Below are 22,767 nucleotides of genomic sequence, written 5' to 3'. Positions count from 1 at the left end.
TCTTCTAGTCCTAGCTTGCAGAAAATTTTTATTATGAAAGGATGCTGAATTTTAAAATAATACTCCAATTGGTATGCCTAAGTGATTTTCATCTTCGGTGGATTACACTGGAGACAGCCTTGAATCTGGGATAAAGTTGCATTGGTCAGGGTATAGTACTCTCATTATGAGTTGCTGAATTTGAGTTACAAATATTTCCTTAAGGATATTTTGTTTATGTTAATGAAGGATATTAGTCTGTGGTTTTCTTGTATTCTCTTTGGTTTTGGTATCAGTAATACATGATTTTACGAGTTTCAAAGTACAAGTATTTCCTTTTCTTCTATTCTTTTTTTAGGAAATTCTATAATAATTGGTGTTACTACTTTAAATGTGTGATGGAATTTGTCCTTGAATCCATCCAGGTCTGGAGATTTTTTATAGATTTCTAATTACAAATTCAGTTTCTTAAAATAGTTATAATAGGACTATTCATAGTTGTCTGTTACATCTTCTGTGACTTTATGTAGTTTGTGTTTTTTGAAGAATTAGTCCATTTCATTTAAATTATCCGATTCATGTGTATGGAATTTATTATTGTATTCACTTATCCTTTGAATGAATTAGAGGCCTGTAGTGATATCTCGTCTTTCCTAATATCCCTTCTTTCCTGTTTCTTCTTTCCGTTAGTACTTTATGTCTGCTGTCTTTTTTCTTGGTTAATTTTGTAGGAGGTTTTTCAATTTTTATTTTTTTCAAAGAATTGGCTTGATTTCATGGGGTTTTCTCTGTTGCTTTCCTGTTTTCAATTTCATTGATTTTTACTCTTTATTATTTCCTTCTATTTAATTTAGGTTTATTTTGCTCTTCTCCAAGTTCCTAAAGGTTGAGGCTTATATAATTGATTTGAGATCTTTCTAATTTTCTAATACAAGCATTTAATGCTATAAATTTGCCTCAAAGTAGAGTTTTACATACATGCCAAAATTTTTGATATTTTGTATTTTCATGTTTATTTAGATCAAAGTATCTTCTAATTTCCAGAGACTTCCTTTTTGACTTATTGTGTAGAAGTACATTGTTTAACTTCTAGGTGTTTGGAGATTTTCTTGTTATATCTTAATTATTTACTTTAGTTTGATTTCATTGTAATCAAAGAGCTTAATTTGTACTGACTGGTTGCGGTGACTCACGCCTGTAATCCCAGTATTTTGGGAGACCGAGGCGAGTGGATCACCTGAGGTCAGGCATTCGGGACCAGCCTGGCCAACGTGGTGAAACCCCATCTCTACTAAAAATACAAAAATTAGCCAGGCATGGTAGCATGAGCCTGTAATCCCAGCTACTCAGGAGGCTGAGGCAGAAGAACCGCTTGAACCCAGGAGGCAGAGATTGCAGTGAGCCGAGACTGTGCCATTGCACTCCAGCCTGGGTGACAAGAGTGAAACTCCATCTCAAAAAAGAGCATAATTTGTATGATTACAGTTCTTTTAAATTTGTTAAGGTTTGTTTTGTGATCCAGGATATGATCTATCCTTGTGAATGTCTTGTGCACTTAAAAAGAATGTGTACTCTGCTGTTGTTGGTTGTAGCATTTCATAAATATCAATTCAAGCCATTTAGTAGATGGTGTTCATTTTGTCTATATTCTTGCTGATTTTTGTGTACAGGGTCTGCCAGTTACTGAGAAAGGAGTGTTTAATTTCTCAGCAGTAAGGGTGGGATGTGCCTGTATATCCCTTCAGTTGTTTGAGTTAGTGCTTTTGTGTTTTGAAGCTCTTTAATTATAGTTGTATATACATTTAGGTTGCTTATATTTTCTTGGTAAATTGGGCTTTTTATCATCATGTAATGTTCCTCTGTCCCAGTAATTTTCTTTTCTCTGAAGTTTACTTTGTCTGATACTTACTTATTTTTTGAGGCAAGCCTCACTTTGTTGCCCAGGCTAGAGTGTAGTGGCATGATCATGGCTGACTGCAGCCTCAACCTCCTGGGCTTAGGTGATCCTCCTACCTCCACCTCCCAGGTAGCTGGGACTGCGGGTGTGTACCACCATGCCCGGTTAATCTTTTGTATTTTTAGTAGAGTTGGGGTTTCACCATGTTTCCCAGGCTGTTCTGGAACCCCTGGCTTCACGATCCGCCAGTCTCAGACTCCCAAAATGCTGGGATTATATGGGCGTGGGCCACTGCGCCTGGCTTTGTCTGATATTATATAGCCGCTCTAGCTCTTTCTTAAATATAACGCCTCTATGAGATATAATTCATATACCATACTATTCACCTATTTAAAGTATACACTTTTAGGGTTTTCAATGTATTCAGAGTTGTGTAACCATCACAACAAAATCAATTTTAGAACATTTTTCCCACACAAAAAGAAACCATATGTTCATTAACAGTCACTTTCCCTTCCTCCTACCTTTTCCTACTCCCCCAGGCCTAAACATCCACTGATCTACTTTCAGCCTCTGTAGATTTGCCTCTTTTGGACACTATATAAATGGCATCATACATTGTCTTTGTGACTGACTTCTTTCACTTAGCATAATTTTTTCAGTTTTCATTCATGTTGTAGCCTGTTTCAGGACATTATTCCCCCCTACTTTTTTTTTTTGCCAAATATTCCACTGTATGAACACATCGTATTTATTCATTTATCAGTTGAATAATGCTGTGAACATTCACATACAGTTTTTTTGCATTGACATACTTTCATTTTCTTGGTGTGTACCTAGGAGTGGAATTGTTGGATCACGTGTTTAACCTTTTGAGTAACTGTCAGACTTTTCCAGAGTGGCTATACCATTTCACATTCTTTATATCCTAGCCAATACTTCTATCTTTTCTATTATAGCCATCTTAGTAGGTATATCTCATTGTGGTTTTGAATTGCATTTCAGTGATGGCTAGTTATGTTGAGCGTGTTTTCATGTTGTTAGCCCTCTGGTTTTCTTTTGACTAGTATTTGTATAATATATCCTATTTTCCATCCTTTTAACTTTTTTTTTTTTGGAGACAAGGTCTCACTCTGTCACCCAGGCAGGAATGCAGTGGCACAGCCAGGGTTGACTGCACCCTCACTGTTCCAAGTAGCTGAGACTACAGGCATGTGCCACCAAACTCAGCTAATTTTTAAATTTTTTGTAGAGACAGCGTTTTGCCATGTTGCCCAGGCTGGTCTTGAATTCCTGGGCTCAGGCGATCCTCCGATCTCAGCCTCTCAAAGTGCTGGGATTACAGGTGTGAGCCACTACGCCCAGCCTGTCCTTTTACTTTTAACCTACCCATATCATGTTTAAAGTGAATTTCATATAAATAATGCATAGTTGGGTCCTCTTTTAAAATTCTGATCATCTATCTTAATCCATGTGTTGAGGACATTTATATTTAGTGAAATTATTAACATGTTTGGATTTAGTTCTGCCATCTTACCATTTGTTTTCTTTTTGTTCCTTTGATATTCCTTTGTTTTGCCTTTTCTCTGTCTTTTGGGTTATTGAACACTTTTTAATTCATTTCAATTAACCTATTGTAGTTTTGACTATTATCTCTGTACAGTTATTTTAGGGATTTCTTAGGAATTACAGTATATGTAAATTTTTAAGTCTACATAAAATTGTTATTTTTACAACTTCAAGTGAAATGTAGAAATCTGATCACTATAAAAGCCTTTTTAGCCTCCTCCCTTTTTGTTGTAGTTATATATTTCCCTGCATAAATTAAAAATCTCGTTAGATAAATATTATAATTCTTGTTTTTAAACATTGGATGTTTAAAAGAACTAAGAGGAAAATATTTACCCAGATATTTATAATTTCCGTTAATCTCCCTTTGTTCCTGATGTTCTAAGTTTCCTTCTGACAACGCTTTGCTTCTAACTAGATTATTCTTTATAATAAGTCTACTGGAAATAAATTCTTCTTTCTCTTCAGCTGAGAATGATTTTTATTTTACCTTCATATATGAAACATTTTTTCTGGATTTAGAGTTTTGGGTTGATAGGTCTGTTATTTCAGCATTTTGAAAATGTTGTTCTACTTTTTTCTGGCCTTCATTTCTGATGGGAAACCTATAGCTACTCAAATTGTTCTGTATGAGTAATGTATCATTTTTCTGTGGCTGCTTTCCAGATTTTTTCTTTGTCTTTAGTTTTCGGAAATGTGATGACAATGTGTCTGGACTTAGATCTTGTTGGAAACTCCTACGTGGGGTTTCCTGAGGACTGGGAATGATGAAGACAAAGTTTCTTAGAAAGAAGCAAAGTGTTATATCGTCGAAATGTATAAGTTTCAACTATTGCAGTTAAATATGTTTTTATATTATTGGATGACAAGTTAGAATGCCCTTGGGAAAATACACAAAATATAGTATTTCAGTGATTGTGAATATTGCATCTTTTCAATAGGGGACTCTTCTAAGGGATTCATAACATAAACATACTAGTATATTTAACAATATTGCCCGGCATGGTGGCATGCACCTATAGTCTCAGCTGCTCAGGGGACTGAAGTGGAGGGTCTTTGGAGTCCAGGAGTTCCAGCCTGGGTGACAGCAAGACCTCATCTCTTAAAATAATTAAAATTTTAAAAATAATAATAAATATTTCTAAAAGATAGAGGCAACTCTATAAAATCTTAGAGATGTTTAGAAAGTTGTTTAGGAATGGTTTTAGTCCTTGATTTACCATTACAGTTTTTTTTTTTTTTTTATTTTGAGATGGAGTTTCGTTCTTGTTGCCCAGGCTGGAGTGCAATGGCGTGATCTCAGCTCATTGCAACCTCCACCTCCCAGGTACAAATGATTTTCCTTTCTCAGCCTCCCAAGTAGCTCGGATTACAGGCTTGTGCCACCACACCCTGCTAATATTTTTGTATTTAGTAGAGACGGGGTTTCATCATGTTAGTCAGGCTGCGCAAACTCCTGACCTCGGGCGATCCACCCACCTCGGTCTCCCAAAGTGCTGGGATTACAGGCATGCACCACCACACCTGGCCTACAATTTTTCCAGATTAAATTTATTTATAAGTGAAGCATGAATTGACTAATATCCTATGCTATGCAAGGTAAGTTTTCCCATCTGTGTTTAATATTGTGGCCATTTTTTTCTACTTAAATGAAATGTTTCATAGAGTAGTATCTATTTGAGGTTTTGTTTTGTTTGAGATGGAGTTTTGCACTTGTTGCCCAGGCTAGTGCAATGGCGCGATCTCGGCTCACTGCAACGTCTGCCTCCCGGGTTCAAGAGATTCTCCTATCTCAGCTTCCTGAGTAGCTGGGATTACAGGCGCATGCCACCACACCGGCTAATTTTTGTATTTTTAGTAGAGATGGGGTTTCATCATATTGGTCAGGATGGTCTCGAACTCCTGACCTCAGGTGATCCACCTGCCTCAGCCTGCCAAAGTGCTGGGATTACAGGAGTGAGCCACCATGCCTGACCCTGTTTGAGGTGTTATGTGGTACTATCAAGTAGCCATTCTGGTTGTGACAGTTTTTATCTTCATGGATCTTACAACTTGATGGTCATATGGTTCTTTTGAAACTTGACAGGCCAAATTTTGTGTATCTGTCATGGAATCTTTGAACTTCTTCATGGATTTATTTTACAGTTTCATATGAAGCCTTTGCATAACGATGTTTAGTCAAAGCATCCCGCTTATAGTAATGAACTTTAAGGTATTTCTGTGGTATCTACAATATTGTTCCTACCTTTATGATAGCAGTTATATTAGGCAGCTACCATCAAGCCATCAAGTAGTTAATGTATTCATTGTTTTTTAAAGGATATCGGAGGAAACTCTTTTCTTTGCAGCATTTCAGAGAAGTGAATTATTCTAAAAGCATATCAGCTATTCGTGTATATATTTACTTTTAGTAAGTTGCTCTATCTTAGTGGACTACAGTTAAGTCACTTGATCAGTCTAGCTTCTGGTAAGAAATTGAATTTTACCACAGTAACTGATGTACCTCTTGCATATCAAGCCTGATATTGCTGATTTTTGTTTTTAAGATAAAACCCATTAACAAACAGTAAAGTCAGGATTTGGTACTAGAAAATTCAAAAGTTTTGTTTTGGACTTGAATACTTCTTGAGTTATGGAATCACAATCATGAGATTTTTCCTTGCAGTAGGTAAAGGTTGTTGAATTAACACTGTTACACCAGTGGATGGTAATGTGAAAAAGAGAGAGTAACAATATTTCATAATTACTCAAGTGACAGAAATTTTGGGTGGTTTCCTTTAGCAACAGGGATTTACTATGCATGGTAACCTGAGGTTTAAAGACCTAGTATAACCTCTGAAGATGCTTTGATTAATTCAGTTGAGGTTTATAATTGCTCTGAGGCAGGGAAGCTAAACCGTAGCTACTGAATTAAGGTATACGATTTCTTTCTTTTTTTTTTTTTTTGTTTTTTTTGTTTTTTGAGATGGCTCCTCACTCTGTGGCCCAGGCTGGAATGCAGTGGTGCTATGGCTCACTGCAACTTCCGCCTCCCAGGTTTAAGCGATTCTCCTGCCTCAGCCTCCCAAATAGCTGGGATTACAGGCACTCCCCACCAAGCCTGGCTAATTTTTGTATGTATGTATGTATGTATTTATTTATCTATTGAGACAGAGTCTCTGTTGCCCAAGCTGTAGTGCAGTGGTGCAATTTTGGCTCATCGCAACCTCTGCCTCCCAGGTTGAAGCGATTCTCTTGCCTCAGCCTCCGGAGTAGCTGGGATTATAGGCGTGTGCCCCCACACCCAGGTAATTTTTGTATTTTTAGTAGAGACAGTGTTTCACCATGTTGGCCAGGCTGGTCTCAAACTCCTGACTTCAAGTGATCTGCCCTCCTCGACCTCCCAAAGTGCTGAGTGAGCCAGTGCACCCAGCCTAAGGTACGCAATATAATAGGCAGATGGGGTTTTTGATGTCATGTTGTTAATGCTCCCTGAACACAGTGTACTATTTTTGTACTCAAAAAGATCTATGATTATGTAGGAAGACTGTCTAGACTGAGGACTGTTGAGCTATCTGATCATATATAGGACCTCACTGCATTTTTTTTGGAAACAGATCCTATCTATTGCATTTGTAGATGTTACGCTTTAGTGAATAAAGAAGGGTTCTTCTTGTGGTCCCAGCAATATCATTTACAGATTAGGACCGTTAGAGAGTTCTATTAAACCAAGAGAGTTATATTAAACCAAGATAAACTTTATTTTCTCTCAAATCTTTTATAATTTGTTGTAGAATTTCAGATTTGTCCTTTATTTTTTTCACCATGTGTTACAACCTTTTATTTTTACTATAAAACCTTTTTTTTTGGTTATTTCATTTTTCTTATTACAAGTCAGCACCTGTCCTGTTTTTTTTGTTTTTTGTTTTTTTTTTAATTTTGCTTTACAGACAGCTTTAAAAGCTTACTAAGAAGGATCTGATGTTCTATAGTAATGGGATTAATGGAGTTGTAGTGATGTCCATTTAACCCATTTATGTTAACTTTCTTAACAAGTAAGAAAGTTGTCTATCTACAATTTTAGATAATTCCCTTTGGAAATTTAGAGGAAGTACAGGGTATTGTTGGGCGCTAATGGCTCTCTCAGAGCAGCATCTTTGGATAGATTTTGGGTAGTTGTCCTTTTGGGTATTAGCCAGTATCAGACAATATTGGTTCCTTTAATGGCCCTTTTACTTGTCATATTTTCAGGTATCCTTATCTAAACCTCCTGAATCTTACAAGACAGATCTTGTGGTTGTTTTCTCTAGAGAGCCAGAAGTTATATTAATTTCCAGCTTGTTTACTTCTTAAGGCTCCATGGAAATGTCTGGTCATATATTGGACATTTTCTAAATTGGCGATTTAAGTAACAGGAGAAAGTCTTCTGAAATTGCCTAATATGTTTTATGAAATATTTTATACTGTTGAGTTATTTAAATCTTCTCTTTTCTACTTGTTGCTTTGTGTGTGTGTGGGTGTGTGTGTGGGTGTGTATTGGAGGGGATAATCATTAATTGAACTAGTACAGATCTGTAGTCCAGGGCAGTGTTACATAACAGAGTCCTGAATTCTGTGGCAAATCGCTGTTTTACTACAGTTAATGAAAATCTTTGTTTATAACCCTTCACTTGGATCTACACCAAAGTTTTAATTTAACTTCTGTAGACCTGGCTTCTGGCCTGGTAATTTAGTGTGATTTTATTTTTTGAGAAAACTCTGAAGAAAGGATGGCTTGCATTGAAAGTTAGGTAAAACTTAGTAGAAAGAAAAGATTTCGGCCGGGCATGGTGGCTCACGCCTGTAATCCCAGCACTTTGAGGGGGCCGAGGTGGGCAGATCATGAGGTCAGGAGATCGAGACCATCTGGCTAACATGGTGAAACCCCGTCTCTACTAAAAATAAAAAAAAATTAGCTAGGTGTGGTGGCGGGTGCCTGTAGTCCCAGCTACTTGGGAGGCTGAGGCAGGAGAATGGCATGAACCTGGGAGGCAGAGCTTGCAGTGAGCTGAGATCATGCCATTGCACTCCAGCCTGGTCAACAGAGCGAGACTCTATTTCAAATTGAAAAAAAAGAAAGATAAAAGATTTCAAGGAGGGTAAGTTTCAGAAGAAACTTAAGTTTTGGAAAGAGACTGTTGAAAATTATTAAAATTTTGTTTGAGGTTTCTGTATACCAGTTGAAGAAGCTGACAATTGACTGTTTCATGTTTTGTCTCATAATTTTTTCAGCTACTCTTAAACATATTACTTACTGATTTTAACATATTGGACGTTTCCTGTAATTACCAGTTTTGTCCTAAGTCAAAACTCTTTTTTTGCAATTTACTAAGGAAGACGCAAGCGTTAGAATTATAATGCAACTTTATGTAAGAAGCAAAAGTTGTTCCAAGAGGAGGTTGAGACTTTGATGTAGCATGACACATTGAGGCCACTTTGGCTGGTCAGCAGTGTTTGTGAACAGTGTCTCAAGTCCCCTGACCAAGCAGAGGTTAGGAAGCATTCTTACAGTCAGAGATCTGATGGTCATTGACCCCAGAATACAGAGCAACGAACCAAATGATCTTTCTCAAAAGTGACAAGATAGGGAATGCCCTCATAAAGGGCAAATTTCTATATAACGTTATATTCACTGGACATGTACTTTTTTCCCCACTGTAAGTTCTGAGTGTTTTAAATACACTCTAGTTCCATCTGTAAATCTTTTAACTGTGTTCTAATTTTTTTGTAGCGGTGTAAATTTACTTTCAAGTTTGTACCATCCTAACAGAAGCAAAACCACAGTGTTCTTAGATGTTTTTTCCTCCCTGGACAGTGAACAATACTGTAACAAATGTGTCTTAAGAAGCATATCTGTGTTGACCTGAAACTAAAATAGATATGTTGACTTTGAGTCTTGATTTTAATTTTAATTATAGATATATCTTTAGAAATGAGTTGCACAATTGAGAAGGCACTTGCTGATGCTAAAGCTCTTGTTGAAAGATTAAGAGATCATGACGATGCCGCAGAATCTCTGATTGAGCAAACCACAGCTCTCAACAAGCGAGTAGAAGCTATGAAACAGGTTTGATTTTTCTTGTTCATTCCATTTATCAAAAGCAGTCATTGACATTTATGTATTGCTGGCTAATTAGTATCTAATTTTTTCAACATTCTCTAAAATTTTAAAGTAACTTGACCTGTGTATTTCAGATTTACTTTAATTTTGTCATGTTCAGGTGACATACATGGACATATATTTCTAAACCCTAGATTTGATCACTTATTTTGCTGACAAAGTTGCGCATTTGAGTTTAGAAAATAAATGAATTTGTTAGATCTAGAAACATTTGACAAAGACCAGATAATACCTTTTACTAATGTTGGTACACATTTTGTTCTGTCTTGTATAATGTGGAAATGTTCATATTTTTCTTTATAAAAGTACTTAAGGTGATGCTGTTTAACAACAAAATAGCTTTTGAAAATGATGCAAGGTAATATGTGATTTACACTCTGTGCAGTTATTATACCCATACTTGCTGCCTTATTTTTCATTCAATGCTACCAATTAAAGAATACATAAAAAGGGCTTTCTTCTTGCTATTTTTACTGTTGTGTAACAGAATATTCCCATGGGCCACGGAGTTTAGACACTATTTTAACCTTCTGGTAAAAATTTTCAAGTCATTTAAGAAAATTATAAAATCTTTTGACATTATGATGGAAATCAGAGGGGGAGAATGTATATTCACGGCTAACTCTCCTCATCTGTTTTGTAAAAGGAAGCAATTCTGGGATAGTATTTTTAACAAAGCTACTGGAAATAGTGGAGCAAGTTTAGTTATTTGGTTTTACAACTGTGTTGCCCTAAACAGATTACCTGCATCCCTAACCAACTGTCCAGCTAGACTCAGGCACTTCAGTGAACATATATCTGGTATTGAGTTGTTAAAAAGGGAGTTTCACATCTGAAGTTAAGAACCAGGAGTGTTATAATGAATATATTACTAAGTGTCTCGTGAAAATGCCTTGAAAGTAAATTAGTGCAATTGTAAAATAAGATTCTCATTTTCTTAATGGAAAGTCTTTCTGCATTTCTTTTGTACATGTGCTATTATTATTATTAAGATATTCACATACCATAAAATTTACTTTTTTGAAGGGTACAGTTCATTGGATTTTAGTACACATTTGCAGGTTATACAGTATAACCACTATCTGATTCCAGAACATTTTCATCACCACAAAACCTTACATCCATCAGTGGTCTCTCTCTAGTTTCCCCTTTCCTCAGTCTCTGGCAACCACTAATATTTCTGTCTGTATGGATTTGCCTATTCTGGACATTTTATATGAATGAAATGATAAAATATGCAGCTTTTTGTGATTGGCTTCTTAACATAATGTTTTTAAGGTTCATCTATGTTGTAGCATGTTATCCGTACTTCATTCCTGTTTATTACCAAATAATATTGCATTGTAAGGATACAGCACATTGTGCTTATCCATTCGTCATTTGATAGGCATTTGGATTATTTTACTTTTTTGGCTGGTAAGAATATATGCTACTATGAATATTTGTGTACACGTTTCTGTGTGGACATATGTTTTCAGTTTTCTTGGGTATATATGTAGAAGTAGAATGGATGGGTCACGTAATAACTCTGTTAAATTTTTTGAGGATCTGGCACGTTGTTTCCCAAAGCAGCTACACCAAGCTTGTCCGACTTGTGACTTGCTGGCTGCATATGGTCCAGGATGGCTTTGAATGCAGCCCAATACAAATTTGCAAACTTTCTTAAAACATTATGAGATTTTTTTTTTTTTAAAAAAAGGTCATCAGCTATCGTTAGTGTTAGTGTATTTTATGTGCGGCCTGACAATTCTTCTTCCAGTGTGCCCAGGGAAGCCAAAAGATTGGACACCTCTGAGCTACATCATTTTACATTCCATCAACAATGTATGGAAGGTTGCAATTTCTTCACATCCTCTCCAACAATTGTTATTGTCTTTTTCATTATAATCATCCTAGTGGGATATATTGAATTGCATTCTCCTAATGACTAGTTATTTTAATTAAACATCTTGTCATGTGCTTATTGGCCATTTGTATATCTTCTTTAGATAAATGTTTATTCAAATCCTTTGCCACTTTTAAAAATGGGGTTATTTTCATTTTATTGTTGAGTTGTAAGAGTTCTTTATACATTCTGGATACTAAGCTCTTACCAGATATTTGTTTATATGTATATTTCAGATATATTTGTATTTATATATCAGATATATATATTTGCAGATATTTTCATCCTGCATGTTTTTTCCCCATTAGTATCAGGAAGAAATTCAAGAACTTAATGAAGTCGCAAGACATCGGCCACGGTCCACGTTAGTTATGGGAATCCAGCAAGAAAACAGACAAATCAGAGAATTGCAACAAGAAAACAAAGGCAAGATACGTTACTTTTTGACATTAATCCCGTTTCTAGTCTGTATTCCTGAATCATATTTATTGCTCTTTATCCTGTCCCACATTTGAACGTCTGCCTTGCTTGACATCCTCTTAGATTCTCATCCTCAATAATCCAGTTAGCACTGCTGTTGTTAGCTATGAAATAACTCAGCTTCATTCTCTGCAGTCCCACTGCATTAGCCCCCAGATTAGATGCTCAGTCTCTTGCCTGAAATGTCCAAACTTATCTCCCTGATTCCGGTCTCTCTTCCCCCTTCCTGTCCAAGCTGTCTTCAATATGACCATCAGATTGATATTTCAAAAATCAATCTGATCGTGTAATTCTTTTTTTTTTTTTTTTTTTTTTTTTTTTTTTTGAGACGGAGTCTTGCTCTTTCACCCAGGCTGGAGTGCCGTGGTGCTAGCTCGGCTCACTGCAAGCTCCGCCTCCTGGGGTCATGCCATTCTCCTGCCTCAGCCTCCCAAGTAGCTGGTACAACAGGCGCCTGCCACCACGCCCGGCTAATTTTTTGTATTTTTAGTAGAGATGGGGTTTCACCGTGTTAGCCAGGATGGTCTCAATCTCCTGACCTTGTTATCTGCCCGCCTCAACCTCTCAAAGTGCTGGGATTACAGGCGTGAGCCACTGTGCCCAGCCCTGATCATGTAATTCTTTTGCCTAAGAACTTTCATTGTATATGTATTACCTTTTACAGGGACCCTAAAAATCAATTCTTCCCAGCCTTTTTTTTTTTTTTAATCTTATTCCCACAGCTTTCTTCACCGTGAACCCTTTGCTTTTGCCAACACAAATCACTTCCTAAACACATCATCTGTTTTCATGCCTCCCTGCTTAGAAGGTCCATTCCTTCACTTTTCAACTGAGGGAACTCACACTGTACTTTTACAAAGCTTCCACCAATTTTTTCCCACAGATATCTCTTAAATCTGTTTGACTGACACTCCACTCTGCACCAACCACATGCTTGTTTTCTCTGCTAGACTCTTGAGGTCTGTGGCCCTTTGGTATTAATATAGAGAGAGCCTGGGCTGGTATTTAATTGCTGTTTAGTACATCTTTGTTGAAATGATTCTCAAAAAATAAGGTTAAAATGCTCATTCAGAAATCTAATAAGGGACTTCATTTGGTGTCTCTTATTGTTATATGGCTAGATTTTTGTGCATTGTGTTTTCTTTTTAAAATGTCCTATTCATAAGTTGCTTAGTGGAAAATTTTATGTACTTTTAACTCAAGTTGGAATAAAGTACAATATTATTCTTGATAGAATTGCGTACATCTCTGGAAGAACATCAGTCGGCCTTGGAACTTATAATGAGCAAGTATCGAGAACAAATGTTCAGATTGCTAATGGCTAGCAAAAAAGATGATCCGGGTATAATAATGAAGTTAAAAGAGCAGCACTCCAAGGTAATCCATTCTATAAATGTGACCTGAAATGGAAAAGAGAGACGATTGATTATCCTGTGTTCAGATTTTTTTTGTAAAAAATCACAGGTATCTAGTAATGGCATTTTAACATGATGTTGAATGTTTCATCTTTTTAATTGCCATTTTCTCCTTTTTCTTATTTTTCCATTTCTTGCTTGTTATGTATCATTTTCTGTTTGATTTATAACTCTCACTGTTTCTTAGAAACTTTGTACATTGAAAAATAAATTTTATTTTGGATATAAAAGGTAAGTCTGTTCTATTCAACATTATTTTTGTAGGGCTATGTGCTTTTAAGAAATATTTCTTAAAAGGCTGGGCATGGTGGCTCGCGCCTATAATCCCAGCACTTTGGGAGGCCAAGGTAGGAGGATCGCTTGAGGCCAGAAGTTCAAGACCAGCCTGGGCAACATAGTGCGACTCCATCTCTTCAAAAAGTAAAAATACTAGCTGGGTGTGGTAGCACATGCCTGCAGTCCTAGCTTCTCAGGAGGCTGAGGTGGATAGACCACTTCAGCTCAGGAGTTTGAGGTTACAGTGAGCTGTGGTCATGCCAACTCCCATCTAGACAACCGAGTGAGACCCTGTCTCTTAAAAAACATAATTTTTTAATAAATTTTTTTTGTTAATAAATTTGTGTATTGACTTCTCTTGCATAAACAAAAAATACTGAAAACTTTTTTGTAAAACCTGAAAGCAGTTTAATGTAGATTTATTTTTCTTAGGACTATTTTCTGAATAAGGCTAATTCATCCAGACTATAAATCATCTTGTTTATTATAATGGAAAAAACATGGGGTTGAGGAGAAGAACCAACATATTAAAATTTTGCTCCCTTGCCCCAGTATTATATACCAATTGACATCATTTTTTAGAAACAAAGCTGAAGTAGTTAGAAATTAGTGTTTTACCTGCTTTTCATCCCTTTGTCATCCCTGTGTCTATTCCCTTTGGTATGGCTCCATATTTTATGGCAACTGCTATGAAGACAAGTAGAATAATCCTTTCTCACTTACATTTATTTTAAACTGAGTTTTAGTTGCTGATATGAAATAAAAATATTAAACTAGATTATGGAAACTAAACTGTTATCTGTATTAGATAATGATGATCTGACTATTATTATCAATATTATTTAAGAAATAGTGATTATGAGCCTTCTTTTCCCCATTTGTTACAGCAGAAATAGGAAAGGACGTCTTTTTATATTTCTCTATTATTGAAACACATTTTAGATTCTTTAAACTACTTCTTCCATTTTGGTGCTTGTAGGTGTTTTTCACTTATTAGTAATTAATTCTATTAGAATTAAATACCTATCAAATAGCTCTTTATATGCCTTTATATATTAGAAAACCTAATGATAGGTACCTCTTATGTCAACCAGTAAAATAATAAATTAAAAATCTGTGTTTAATTAAAAAACAAAAAAAGTTTTCTAATTATGCTATTCATCTCCTAATCAAATGGCAATCCGTTGATGTTTAAGTGGTGATCTTTTGAATACAAATTGTAACTATTGTTAATGAGACCATTCTAAAATCATTTAAATTTAAAGGTATAATAATAACTATAATAACTAAGGCTTTTTTAAAGGCACTAAGAGGAGTTGACTTAGTATTATTAGTAAAATAAATGTAATCTTGAGAATTTCTAAAAGGTTTGTATGTTTTATAACCTAAAAATAAAATGTTAAGGATCTCAAGGGAAGAATACCATCTCATCTGGTAGCAACTATGACAGAAGCAAATGTTTTCTAAAATGCATTAGATTTTACTATTCACCAGAGCTGGTTTATTAATTAGTAAGGTTAAACATTTCCTAAGATAGCTGTAAGCCATCCTTTTTTATTATGTAGACTGAATTCTTCATCTAAGTTCAGATGATCCTTGCCTCCCATAAAATGACTATTCAGTTACTTGTTATTAATTCTCACTAATACATATTAATGTTTGTGATTTTGATTTTTCCCAAAAAGGAGACACTTTGACTTAATTAAACAAACATTAATACTTGCACTGGATTCGTTATGGGTAATAATAAGATGAATGTACGAGCTTGCAGTATAGTGGGAGATGCAGACACAAACATAACAACCTGTATAAGGGAGGGTTTCATGAATCCCAAAGTAGAGATATGAATTGTTACTGGAATGCTAGAGGGAGCAATATTAACTGTCATAAGGAAAATCTGGAACGGTGTCAAGGAAGGGAAGAAAATCTGTCTCAGTCCAGCCTTGAATTAATTATGGGCAGGTAGGTAAACAAGCAGAAGTGAATGGGCAGAGAAACTTGTATATAATAAAAGCACAAAAAGTATGGTATTCTAGGATGTGTTTAGGTACTAGTGCTCTGATATGCCTAAACACAAAAGTAATTTTACAACACATTTAGGGTTAAGAAACAGAGTTACAGATAACAGCATTTTGGATTGGAGTAAGAGATCCTTTCGAGACTGTTGTAATACAGAACTTTGCCCTTACCTAGAAGTTTTTGAGCACATACTTAAAAAATCAGTAGAAAGTTTGAGAGCTCATTTTTACCCAAATAATGATTTTCATGTTATTTTTGAACAGATGCCTTTTTGGAAATCTTAAAAAAGCAAACATTTCAAACAGTTGGCTAACACGCATGAACTAACACTCATTCAGTTTTTAAATTACGGATGATATCCGTATTAACATTATAATGACTCTATACTACAGATTGACATGGTACATCGTAACAAGTCCGAAGGATTCTTCCTTGATGCATCTCGACACATCCTTGAAGCACCTCAACATGGACTGGAGAGAAGGCACTTGGAAGCAAATCAGAATGTACACTAAATAAACAGTCAACTTTTGGGGTGTGGATGGAAGGGGGGTCCATTTCAAAAGTTCTTTTACGTTGAATTTCCCTCCCAGATTAGATCAGCAAATAAATGAGATTCGTTAAAAGAATGTTGTGTCGTTAATAGCCATGCTGTTCAGTGTAGAAACTTTAAATCTCTCATTAATTTTCTGTGTGTTATGTACAGCCTGTTAGATATTTGCAGGTTTTATAGGTTATTCAGTCCAACTCTTTATTTATTTGCTCTTGTTAGCTGTTGCTGTAAAACAGTCATTTCCTTTCTGGACATCAAAGATGTTTTCTTGGCATTAATTTTAACCTGATTTCATAAAAATTTTGGTCAAAGTATTAAATGTTTTAATTCAGATTGTGGATAGTTTGTAGTCCTTTGATTTTGCAAATGAAATTAAAATGCCTTTGTTTAGATGTTAGGATTAAGTATAGTAGTGCTCTCTCCATTGTGTCTCGACTTTTTTTTAACTCACTTGTGGCAGGTCTTTATTGAATAAAGGAGGAATAAACCTAGACAGGGAGTTAGAAACGAAAGACATTTCAAGACAGTTCAAGGGTTATGTTGGTGATACTTCTTGTCTTCCAGACAGTTTTGAAAGCACAGATCTTGCCTCTTGTGCTTGTTAAAAAGTCTGTGATACTTCTCTGAAGATTTTATAGTTAATAAGTGAATCATTACCCTGGCCTATAAAAATGCTGTCCTACTTGAAGTATTGGGTTTTTTCTCATGATGAGCTTTGTTAGACTTGGTACTGAAACAATCAGTAGTTTTTTTCCTTCTATTTTAAAGGCAAGGAAATACTTGCTTCAGCCAGGCTTGGTGGCTCATGCCTGTAATTGGGAGGCTGAGGTGGGCGGATCACCTGATGTCAGGAATTGGAGACCAGCCTGACCAACATGGTGAAACCCCATCTCTACTAAAAATACCAAAAGTTAGCTGGGCGTGGTAGCGGGTTCCTGTAATCCCAGCTGCTTGGGAGGCTGAGGCAAGAGGATTGCTTGAACCTGGGAGGGGGAGGTTGCAGTGAGCCAAGGTCTGGCCATTGCACTCCAGCCTGGGCAACAAGAGCGAGACTATCTCATAAAAAAAAGGGAAAGAAATACTTGCTTTCTGTGTAGTTTTTTAACTTAGGTCAGTGCCATAGGACTGACCAAATCATAAGTTGAGCATGCTGTTGGTATTCAAAATTTTTACTCATTACCCTTACTCAGTTTGCTGCTGCAATGATCTGTACTTACCTGCTTTTACATATTATACTTCCTTGACAATGGGAGGAATTTTAATGATTAACTTGCAGAATATGACATATTTTTCTTCATATCATTCTTCCTACCATAATCTAATTCAAAACTATCCAGTAGAACTTTCTGAAATGATGGGAATGTTTTTTCTCTGTGCTGTCCAGTGTGGAAGCCAGTAGCCACATGTGGCTGTTGAGCACTTGCAGTGTCACTAATGCAATTGAGGGACTGAATTGTTAATTTTTAAAAGTGTATTGATTTTAATTAAGTTTAAATAAGATTGTTTTGGACAGCACAGATTAGCCTTTTCTAGTACCTTCTTGCTGAGTACTAGCAGTGTTTAGGTTTCCCCATTAGAAGGACCTACATTTTTGTTGGTTAAGAGGTTATTAAATGTGGTTTGCCAGAGATACTATTGTCATTTCTTCCAGCTTATTAGTTCCGTGGGTTTCTTGGAGTACTGTAAAATCCTTTTTACAAAAAATATATATATAATTACTGAAGAGACAATGTTTATTTGGGGAGTTATTCACTTTTATATTTAAGTCTTGGGCTTAATATGATAAAATATCTCTCAATTGCCAGTGAATAATGGTCTATAGAAGCTGTTCATTGAGAAAATGATTATTCTCAAGTTTCTGTTGATTTTAAACCTTTTTTTGTCTGTCTCTTTCACTAGACTGTAAGCTTCTTCAGATCAGGGAACATGTCTTAACAGTCTTTGTATTCCTGTTGTTTAGCATAGTGCTGGCACATCATAGGTGTGCAAAATAAGAAAATGAGATCGGAAGAATTTATGCTACTTGCTGCGCCTAACAAATGTGGATGTCTGTATTACAGTGATACTATATTTTCAACAGTTGGCAAAGAAGGCCATTTAATATTTTAACACTGAAAAGCAGAATTGTGCTCATTTTATTCAGTATTTATCATATACCATACACTAAATAGAAGGCAGATGTAAAGATGCAGTTCCTGCTGTCAGAGAGGATTATGACCTAGAAAAGGTTACAGATTGGATTGAGATAAATTTATAGGCCTGAACAAATACAGAAAAGATTTCTAAATCATTGACGACTTCAGCGAGGAAAAGAGATTGAATGCGTCGGCAATTTTTATCTTTCACATTACTTTGAACAATAGTGTATGTAAGTGCAAAAAAAAAGACAAAGTTGATCATTGTGGTGAGAGGAATGTAAAATATGAATATTTTTCTTGCTGCTAGGTTTAGTTTTATTGTGCTGCTTATTCTTAATTTTAGTCCTGACAAATCTGATTTCAAAAGCCCATCTGTGGTCAACCAACTTCATTGTTAATATTTGTTTTATTCATATGAAGTGACAATGTAAGAATATTCATGTTAAGTGGTACTGCAGATTTTATAAAAAGGAGAGGATCCAAAAATAAAGTATTTTGCTGATTTCCAACTCCCATCCCTCTCTTTCAGGAACTGCAAGCACATGTTGACCAGATAACTGAAATGGCAGCAGTAATGAGGAAAGCCATTGAAATTGACGAGCAACAGGGTTGCAAGGAACAAGAACGAATATTTCAACTTGAAGTAAGTTTTACATTGCAAATGTAGATGAAAACTGTGCATACAAAGATTTATGCCAGAAAATATATCCCATTTTTAAATACATATTTACTTTTCTTGGGTACTGGTAATGGTCTCCTGGATGCTGTTTATGTGGGCATATTATGCAAGACCATTTATATGGTGATGCAAGAATCTCGGATTATTAGTAATTTACAATATATCAGTAATGTAGAAAATTGATGTTTGATCCTATATTGCTTATCTTATGAAGTGAATGTACTTCTTCAATTGAGTAATTTTTAAAATTTTGTTTATTCTATTTGAGATCATAGTGATACAGGGCAATTTTTTTTAATCCACAAATATTTAGGGGCATTCTTACTTTTTCTGGGGATTCTAAAAACCTTTGTCTCATCTGTCCTTTATTTTGTGATAGTGAAAGTACCAGTCTCTGAATAACTGAAATCAGTACAATAGATTTTTATGCTTTAAGAGCTTCATTTTGAAATCATGGTGGGGAATCTGCTTTAGAGTACTAAAATTTAGAAAGTGAGACTGAATTTAGAAAGTGAGTACTAAAATTTAGAAAGACAGTGATAGAGAATAAATTATGAAAGGTTATTGTTAAATGTCTACAAATATTTTTACAGTAACTAACCAAAAGGAGGCCGGAAAGTAAAGTTATTTACCAGTGCCAGATTTGGTCACTTACTTTCCTTCTTGAAAAATATCATCAGCTACCCTTACTCTGCTGCTCTCAAATACCAGTGAGATAAACTTGTCCTGCATTCTGTGCTATCATGGAAAGTAATAAAAATACCAAAAAGTACTGAGAGATTCTAGCCTATTCACTGGCTTTATAAGTTTAAATAAAAATAAATCTAGATGTTATTGTCTTCATCTCTAATGTGATTGTAAAATAAGGCAATTTCTGAGCTTCTGTTTACAATTGTAGCTGCTTAATTAGAAGGCTTTGCAGTGGTGGAAGATGTTGAACACAATTCCTAGCTGCATAAGTGTTCTTTAGATTCAAGTTGCCAACTGCATATATCATTGAGTAGATTAATACCAATTACAGAACTTGCTTATTTGTTATACTTTCATATGTTTAGTTTTTCCTAACATATGTTTGTGCTGTTGTAGCTACCTCGTAGATGGTGACTGCATTTTTGTTTTTGCTTGCCTTCTTATAGCAAGAAAACAAAGGCTTGAGAGAGATCCTTCAAATAACTCGAGAATCATTTTTGAACCTAAGGAAAGATGACGCATCGGAAAGTACTTCTTTGTCAGCATTAGTGACCAACAGTGACTTGAGTCTGAGGAAGAGCTGAAGAGCTTCTGAGTCTGTGAGCTTCTTACATGACTCCAAATGGTCAAATAAGTGAATGAATGAATGGACAGAAAATTCAATCCTTTATTTTTTTCTCTGTAAATATGTACAGTGCACTGGCTATGAGATAGCAACAAAAAAATGCATAGTTAATGGTCATAGACTTTATTCCAAAACATAATTGGAAAATAGAAACTGAGCCATTGCTAGTTGGTAGAGAAATGAAAGGTTTTCACAGTGACTACTGAATATACCAAGAGCTTTTGGCAGTACTGCTGGCTTTCTGGGTGATTAATTAGGTAAACTTGAATATTCCCAATAAATGTTTGAGAATTCATAAATTATACCAATTTAAAAATATAAATTTTTGCCACTGTTTTGTGAACGGAAGATTTGTATCCTAAATTTCATCCTTCTTATTTGGCGTCAAAGTTAATAAAAAGTTTATGTACCATGAGACTTCTAGTGATTGCCTACTTTCACATTTATTTAAATTTTTGTGAAAGAAAATTTAGTTTTAAAGGCTATAGGTATGTGTTATATGTACCTTAAACAGATAATTTAATTTTAGCAATTTACCATAACTGATACTTAGCTAACAATTGTCCATAACTTAGTTTAAGTGTAAGAAATATCATTTCAGGAATGAAAAAGAAGGAATACTACTTTCTAAGAAAGAAGATCTTATAATAGTAGGTTAAACTACTTTAAAAGGATAAGTTTTGGTTCAAAGTTGATAAAGAAGATGAGATTTGTTTTTCTCTTCTCTGGCTGATTTTTAAGGATATTATGTAGTTCATTTCGTCAACAGACTTGAAATGTTTGATATAGCAAGATAGGTATGGTAATTTCAAAGTGAATTGGGAATTCCTCTGGCTCATATAACCCTTTTTTTTTCTTTAAGTATTCTTGAGATACAAAAAAAAAGGTAAATTAAATTTTCAAAAAAAAAATTCCGGATCTGTTTTTAAGCTCCATCTGGTCCTCATAACCTGTAACTTTTTTCTTAAAACCTTTCAGCTGAAAGTGGGGTAGAGGTGGAGTAATCTGTGGATTTGTTTCTGTTGTCTTTTAAAATGTCAGATATGTAAATTTTTAAAAAAACCACCAGATGCAGAAATGTGCTTTGACATCATTTGAAACCTAAATTTTCTTATGTTGTGATTATATTAAAAAGGGATAAAAGAAGAGTGTCAAACATGATTAAATATATTGTACTTATTTATGTTGAATACATATTAAGACAAAATTATACTTTGAGTATATAATTTGTTAAATATTACTTTATATGGTAATTGTGTATAATTTCGTATATTGGTAAAATTTAAAACTACACTTTAGAATTTTTTTATCTTAAGTTTGGGGTGAGTGGGGTCGATGAGACTGATTGAATAGAAAAGGGCTAATGGCCCAAACATGACATCGATTTCTTTTTTCAGTCAGAGGCCTTATTTGATATTTTATAAATAAATGACAAGTTTTTATTTTGAAACTTTTTTATTGTTTTTGGGAAAGTATCCCTTAATTTAATGACACATTCATTCAGATACTTTTTATCCCTGATAATAAAGAAACGAAATAAGCTACACAATTGAGATTAAGTCTGAGGCAGTTCATTGAGGCAGCTCTGCTGTAAAAGATTGCTTGATAAATAATTATTTTTGTAAACAAGTTGGATTAACTTACTGGTCTTTTTGCTTGGATATGAATTTAAGGTCTTCATGTTTAAAAAGACATTTACTTTGTTATTTAGTGACACTTTTCCATCTTTTTTTTTGGTTATTGTTAAACAGAACCTTAAGTTTATGTTTGAGGTATGTACTGTATAGGAACCTATTTTATTATTAAAGATGAGTGATTAAAATTGGTATGGTCCCCAATTTAATTTGAAAAGTGCTTACATTTATTCTTATATATGGTTTAATTTTAAGGTCTTTTGTCTCTTCTTACTACAAAGCAGTGACCTCTATCTGTATGCCTTAGGAATTAGCAGCTTCTTAGTGTGGGATCCTGCAGAATTTCTTACAATCTGTAGTAGGTTGAGTCATGTCCCCTAGAAGGTTAAGTCTGAGTCCTAACCTGATACACCTGGGAAGGTGACCATATTTGGAAATAGTCTTTACAGATGTCATTAGGGGATCTTATGATATAATTACCCTGGATTTAGGGTGGGCTCCAAACCCAGTGACTAGTGTCCTTATAATGAGAGAAGGAGATATGAAACACAGACATAGCTGCATGAGGACAGAGGCAGTGAATTACGCAGGGACTGCTAGTCACCACCAGAAGCTGCAAGAGGCATGGAATGGGTTCTTCACGGCCTCCAGAAAGGACCAAGCCTGTTTGATTTCAGATTTCTGGCCTCCAGAACTGTGAGGAAATAAGTTTCTGTTGTTTTCATTCACCCAGCCTGTGGTAATCTGTTACAGTAACCCTAGGAAACTTAAGACATCATTTATTTATCA

General features: G+C 35.2%; 1 protein-coding gene across 2 annotated transcripts in view; it reads left to right on the top strand.

The window, feature by feature from the left end:
• Nucleotides 1–22,170, top strand: part of LOC105492157 (FGFR1 oncogene partner 2) — a 28,406-nt gene extending 6,236 nt beyond the window's left edge. Inside the window, exons 2-7 of one of the 2 annotated variants that reach the window (XM_011759137.3) lie at nucleotides 9,382–9,530; nucleotides 11,778–11,895; nucleotides 13,184–13,326; nucleotides 16,052–16,165; nucleotides 18,880–18,993; nucleotides 20,166–22,170. In XM_011759137.3, the coding sequence (XP_011757439.1) occupies nucleotides 9,396–9,530; nucleotides 11,778–11,895; nucleotides 13,184–13,326; nucleotides 16,052–16,165; nucleotides 18,880–18,993; nucleotides 20,166–20,303 (762 nt within the window). In that variant the 5' untranslated portion in view covers nucleotides 9,382–9,395 and the 3' untranslated portion in view covers nucleotides 20,304–22,170. The remainder of the gene's footprint in view (nucleotides 1–9,381; nucleotides 9,531–11,777; nucleotides 11,896–13,183; nucleotides 13,327–16,051; nucleotides 16,166–18,879; nucleotides 18,994–20,165) is intronic. The other variant, XM_011759138.3, reaches the window with a different exon arrangement.
• Nucleotides 22,171–22,767: the final 597 nt, after the last annotated feature.

This window comes from Macaca nemestrina, chromosome 10, assembly GCF_043159975.1.
Source record: "Macaca nemestrina isolate mMacNem1 chromosome 10, mMacNem.hap1, whole genome shotgun sequence".
Lineage (NCBI taxonomy): Eukaryota > Metazoa > Chordata > Mammalia > Primates > Cercopithecidae > Macaca > Macaca nemestrina.
The sequence above is the reverse complement of the archived record's forward strand: the minus strand, read 5'-3'. Positions and strand labels throughout refer to the sequence as shown.